Here is a 6,127-nt window from a genome sequence, read left to right as displayed (position 1 = left end):
TTCGGTAGTGCTTTACTTATTCGGGGCTTCTTCCCTTTCCATATAAAGTTAATGATTAGTTTTTCCATCTCTTTGAAGAATGTTGTTAGTATTTGGTGCCCTGATCTTTTTGAATTTCTGCAATGAGCATGTTATCCCTCCCTTCTCCCACACAATGGTGCCTTGGCATACAGTCATCAGCAATCTTGACATGCCAGGCCATTTAAGTGGTTTTGAAGGCACTTGTAAGCAATCCTAGTACTCCATTTTTGGGGTAGTTGAAAATAATTTAAACTCAAGGTGGGTAACTTGAAGAAAATAAAAAGAATAAGGTGACAACTTGCACTGGAGTATGTTAAGGATTTTTGATTCCCAAATATATAACTTTTAAGAGAAAATGCTGAATTATTTAATAAGGAGTATCCATAAAAACAGGCACTACGAAATTTTCTCATTCTTCTATCACCCAGATATGCATGATCTACCTCAGACTTCTTCTAAGAGGTATTGGGGAGGCACAGTTGGTGGTCCCGAGTTGCACTGCAGCTTGCTGGGTTAATGCTTGTGGAGATGGAGAAAACAACACCTTGTCCAAACAGTGGGATTATGGAGCATGGTCAATGATCCTTCCCAGTCATAATATTTAGTTTCTCTGCATTAAAAAAGAATTTTTCAAAAACTACAGAATAAACTATTTAAGGTCAACCTCAGAAATGATTTCTGTGGTTAGGAGAAAAATTAGGAAAGAAGGTGATTTTTTTGGTGGTACTTTAATGTTCTATAAGAAAAGGTATTTCAAGTTTTTACTTACACTGAGAAAACAGATAAGTGAAGATAAAGGAAAGATTCTGCAGTTTGGAGAACTTTTTGCTTTACTCTAAGTGAATTTTGTGTAACTAACACACAGGGAGAAGTAATGTTCTTTTTTTTTTTGAGAAGTAATATTCTTGATGAATCTTTTATCTTAAATCTTAGACATGATGTACAATTTCTAAGGTTTTCTCCTTTTAAAATTCAATAACAAAAATAGGAAGAAGCTTAAAGTAGGATTTCCAAGAGCCAACAGTACCCTCTTAGTAAATGGTAAGTCCCATCCTGGGTCCATATGGCTGCTGTTATAGATAAGGCAGAGTTAGGATGAAATCCTTTATTAAGAACATGTAATTCCAGTGTATTGTTTACTACTTTAACTCATTTATCACACCTGCCCATTAAAAGGGCCATTCCAGTGACCAATATATAAAAGAAGACAATATACTTAGTGATGTAAGGCCTGCTACTGATCACCAGGAAGACAAGAACATCTTACCTGCAGCAAAGGCATCAGCTGCAAACCCAGTGCTTGCTCATAGAGCAGGTTCAGTTCTGCACAACTGGAAAAGGAGAGTTTGGAGGTGTAGAGGTAATAGTGCACGTGCCTAAACGTGGACCCATCTCTGTCGATGAATAGCCGCTGACTTTCAGAAGAGGTCAAGGCCAAAGCCTCTTTCCACAGCAGGGAGTCAGGGAATTGAGCGAGTTTGCTTCTGGGAACTGAGAAATGCCAGCCCCCAACGTTGAAATGAAATAAATCCTCTGCTGATTCATGAGGCATGCCAGGCTCCTCCTAAAGGGAGAAAAGGGTATTATTCAAGAAAAAGGAAATAAAGGCATCTAGACTGGAAAAGAAGTAAGACTATCTCTATTGCAGATGACATGATCTTATATATAGAAAATCCTAAAGAACCCACTGAAAAACTATTAGAGCTAATAAATGAGTTCAGCAAGGTTGGTAGTTCAAACCTACCCAGCAGCTCTGCAAGAGAAAGACCTGGAGATCTGCTCCTGTAAAAATTACAGCCTAGAAAACCCTATGGGACAGTTCTACTCTGTCACATGGAGTCGCTATGAGTCAAAAAACAACTTGATGGAACTTAACAATAAACAACAAAGTGGTAGGTGTATGGGTGTTCACTGTACAATTCTTTCAACCTTTCTGAATGTTTAAAGATTTGCATAAAATGTTGGTGGTGGGCATTGTTAAAGAAGTGGTTGCTGAAGAGTGGAAAAGTCAACTTCTTCAGCACAAGCCTGCAACACTTTTTTGAAGGCTGAGGAAGAAAAAAAAGTATGCAACAAAGAAGTGGGTGGACCCCTTTCTTTTATAGTAAGCCTGGTCTAAATATTTGCATAAAAAGAGCAGCAGTTATATATGCCACACTTGAGGCTACAAAGGCTACAAAAAAAAAAAAAAAGCAAAACCAAACCCATTGCTGTCGAGTTGATTCCGACTCATAGAAAGGCTAAAGGGGGCATGAAAAGAAAGACTACAAGTTGTAAAATGGTGTCATGAATCACAGAAGCAGAGCTGGAAAGCCAATCTAATGAGCTGATCCAGGCTTTTCTTTGAGTCCTTGTCCCTCTAAAGGTGACTAAGGCTGAACCTGACAAGCTGAGAGTAACTAAGGGCTCTGCCTAGGCAGGAATGCATAAATATGCAAGGATGCTTGATTTGCTTCTGTCCCTGGAGAACCAAGAGAGCCAGTAGTTCTCCTTAAAGATGACTAGCTGGCTGAGAGCTTAGTGGAAGGGCACACAGTGTGCAGATTTTGGATGCCAGAGGAAACCTGCTCCCTCAATGAAGGTGAGCCACAGCCGAGTCTTAGTTCCTCCTTTCTTATTAGGCACAGGTATGACAACAGAATCTTAGCTCAAGACTTTGCCTTTTTCATGTCTCATGCACAGGTTGGGGTTAAGGATGTGGCTGTTCTTAGGTGCTGATCAGCTCAGAGCTATCCCAGCCTGGCGAAAGCCCTCAGTCACAAGCAAGCTTGGGGGTGGGCACTGTGGTACTTGAAGGACAAAGGGCTTCTTGCTAGACTGTCTGCAGGAGATGGGGTAGCCCTAAAGTAGGCATCTCAAAGCAGCATTCTTTTCTACACTGACTCTTCTCCTCCAAAGGAGATCCTTCCAAATAAATTCCTAGAGCTGGAACTACCTCATGATCCAAAGATCCCAACTCCTCAGAACCCAGTTACCCAAGTTTTCAGAGCCGGAGCTCCCCATCATGCCCCAAAGCCAGGCCCCATCCTTCAGAGCTGGAGCACTCCATTTCTCAGCTGGAGCAAGGAACTGCTAGAACATGCCCCAGAACTGCTAGAACTCCCAACCCCTCAGATGTGGGGCCACCCCCAGTCTTGCCCCAGAGACAGCATCCCCAAGAGCTAGGATATGAATACCTCCACTCTTCAAGACGACACACCCCACCCCCAAAGCTGGAGCAGGAGCGCCTCATCCTTCAAAGTTGGCGCACTCTTTCAACTCCTCAGAGCCAGTTCCCCAAGCCCTTCAAAGCTGGAGCCGCCCTTCCAAGTAAATCAGAGTCAGGCCCCAACCCTGTAGCCTTGAATCCGGGTCACGACACCCCTCCTTCGCTGCTTTAGTGTTTGGCGCCCCGCCAGGGTGGGCTGCGTACCATATTCCCGGCTGCTGCGGCGAGCGGGCAGGCGCGCGACCCGGGCAGTAACGGACCCCGGGAGCGCGGCGGCGCGCGGGGAGGGGAGGGGGCTGTGGGCGGGGCCTGGAGGCGAGGGGCGGGGCCTGGCGCGGGCGGTGGCAGGTGAGCGGCGGGATGGCGGAGCAATGGGATCTGGACGAAGAGGTCGTCTGTCGCCTGGGCGCGCTGGCCCTGGAGCAGCCGGGTAGGGCCAGGCTAGGAGGGTCTGGGCCGGGGATGCGAAATCTGAGGCTGAGGGGAGACAGCTGAGGTGGAGGCGGGGAAACCGAGGCGGAGGAACGGTCCCAGAGGCTGAAGAGGGGTCACTGAGGCAGAAGGGTTACACTGAGGTGGAGGTGGAAAGCTGAGGTAACTGGGGGATCTGGGCCAGAGGGCGAGGAATTAAGGGAGAGAAAGGGAGTCTGAAGTAGAGAAGGAGAAACAAGATTAAAGAGAAAACCGAAGTGACGGGAAACTGAGGCAGAGAACACAACTGGAATAGTGGAGGGAAACTGAGCCCAATAAGGCATTGGTGAGAGAAGGGAAATGCTGAGAAGGGCTCTGGAGGTGCAGGGAGCTGTTGAGGAGGCACGAAGGGCGTTAATTTGGACAGTTTCTGAAACTTCCTACCCAGGAGAGCTTTTCCTGGTTGCGGGGTGGGGTAGGGGGGAACTTTGGCCATTCCTCTGATCCGTCTGGCTGGGTAGCTTCCTTTAAGAAAGACTCAGAAAAGGGCTGATGTGGAAGGAATAGCAGCGGCGAGGCGTCTGATCTCTCAAGTTGCTTAGGTCAGTACCCTAGACCTCCACCTAGTCCTAGAGATGAAACCGGCTGAGTTACAGCTGACCTCACCTTTGACCCGGGTTTGACTCACACAGCTTGCTTTCTGAGTGTCAAAGGAGTAAAAAAGCTGGAAAAGTTACCAGCGTTCCTAATTCAACTTTTACCCTCCCTAAATTCACTATAGGAGCCCTGGTGGCCCAGTGGTTAAGCTCTGGGCTGCTAACCAAAAGGTCCATGGTTCCAACCCGCTAGCCGCTCCGCGTGAGAAAGATGTGGCAGTCTGCTTCTGTAAAGATTACAGCCTTGGAAACCCTATGGGGCAGTTCTGTGTCCTATAGGGTCACTATGAGTCTGAATAGACTCCGTGGCAATGGTTTTTTTTTTTTTTTTAATTCACTATATAATTAATGTCAGATCTTGTGTTAAGTGCTTTATCTGCATTATTTAATCCATATAACAAGCCTATGAGGTAGATGCTATTATTGTTCCTATTTTACAGATGAGTAAATTAGGTTTAGACTTCTTGCCCAAAGTCAAATAGCTGGTAAAGTGATGCAGCCAGGATTTATTAATGCAGGACTCTGATTCCTGAGTTAAATCCTGTACTTTAACCATAACAAAAAGTTGCCTTTCTTGCTTCCTCTAGTACATTTCATTGTGAGATATGAAATAACTTGGTTTTATTTTATTTAAAAAATATTATTATTTAAAAATTATAAAATTAGCACATGCTAGTAACAGTCAAACATTACATCGGTGAATAAAGAGGTTACTAATCTCTCCTTCCTCTCTGCAAATTCTATCCTGAGGTAACCAAAGATAATAGTTTGGTGTGTATCTAAATAGATTGATATAGATGTTTCAGGTTAGTTTTTCTTCTCCAAATTACTTTGAACTTTGCTATTTTATGGGTGACCTAAGAAAAATCTTTATTGGCTTGACACACTTCTGTCTTTCTTGCCTTCTTTTTTTTAATTGATCAATTTGTTTGTTTGTTTGTTTTGTACATACCCTTTCCATTCTCCATCTAGAATGATATATGGCAGATTTTTTTTTTTGCTTGTCTTTGTTTTGCTTGGTTTTTATTTCATGCATTTGAATACTAAAATTAATTGTGCTCATTCTGACAATTCAAACAATACAAAAGTATCTAAAGTAAAATGAATATTCTTTACCTTTCCATTGGTTACCTTTTCTGTTGCTTATACAAACATATCCACATAGATACTTTTTTTTTAAGAAAAAGAATAATAGTGTATACATTATTTGGCAATTTACTTTTTTACTGACCAATAAAACATGGATTTAAAAAATTTTTTTTAAATTTTTTCCCATATAAAAATTTATACATACATTGTTATGTGACTCTAATTGCTCTTCCCGTACTGTGACAGCACACTCCTCCTTTCCGCCCTTGATTCCCCATGTCCATTCAACCAGCTCCTAACCCTCTCTGCCTTCCCATCTCACCTCCGGACAGAAGCTGTCCATTTAGTCTCTTGTATCTACTTGAGCTAAGAGGCACACTCCTCACAAGTATCACTTTATGTCCCACAGTCCAGTCCAATCCCTGTCTAAAGAGTTGGCCTCAGAAACTGTTTTAGTTCTGGGCTCATAGAGACTCCAGGGGCCATGCTTTCTGGGGTTCCTCCAGTCTCATTCAGACCATTAAGTCTGGTCTTCTTACTAGAATTTGAGTTCTGCACCCCACCTTTCTCCTGCTCCATTTGGGACTCTCTGTTGTGTTCCCTGTCAGGGTGGTCATTGGTGGTAGCCAGGCACCATCTAGTTCTTCTGATCTCAGGCTGATGAAGTCTCTGGTTTATGTGGCCCTTTCTGTCTCTTGGGCTACTACTTTCCTTGTGTCTTTGGTGTTCTTCATTCTCCTTT

At 43.6% G+C, this 6,127-nt stretch overlaps 2 protein-coding genes across 2 annotated transcripts in view; one reads left to right on the top strand and one right to left on the bottom strand.

Moving 5' to 3' along the window:
- Positions 1 to 3,481, bottom strand: part of KCTD19 (potassium channel tetramerization domain containing 19) — a 32,930-nt gene extending 29,449 nt beyond the window's left edge. Inside the window, exons 1-2 of the mRNA XM_004371495.2 lie at positions 3,434 to 3,481; positions 1,289 to 1,585 (exon numbers count right to left, since the gene is read on the bottom strand). Of these exons, the coding sequence (XP_004371552.1) occupies positions 1,289 to 1,585; positions 3,434 to 3,436 (300 nt within the window). The 5' untranslated portion in view covers positions 3,437 to 3,481. The remainder of the gene's footprint in view (positions 1 to 1,288; positions 1,586 to 3,433) is intronic.
- A 100-nt stretch (positions 3,482 to 3,581) lies between these two features.
- LRRC36 (leucine rich repeat containing 36) overlaps positions 3,582 to 6,127 on the top strand; it is a 55,135-nt gene continuing 52,589 nt past the window's right edge. Inside the window, exon 1 of the mRNA XM_004371493.1 lies at positions 3,582 to 3,659. Within this exon, the coding sequence (XP_004371550.1) occupies positions 3,590 to 3,659 (70 nt within the window). The 5' untranslated portion in view covers positions 3,582 to 3,589. The remainder of the gene's footprint in view (positions 3,660 to 6,127) is intronic.

Source organism: Trichechus manatus, unplaced genomic scaffold (assembly GCF_000243295.1).
Source record: "Trichechus manatus latirostris isolate Lorelei unplaced genomic scaffold, TriManLat1.0 scaffold00014, whole genome shotgun sequence".
NCBI classification, from domain to species: Eukaryota; Metazoa; Chordata; class Mammalia; order Sirenia; family Trichechidae; genus Trichechus; species Trichechus manatus.
This window is presented reverse-complemented; position numbering and strand designations above follow the sequence as displayed.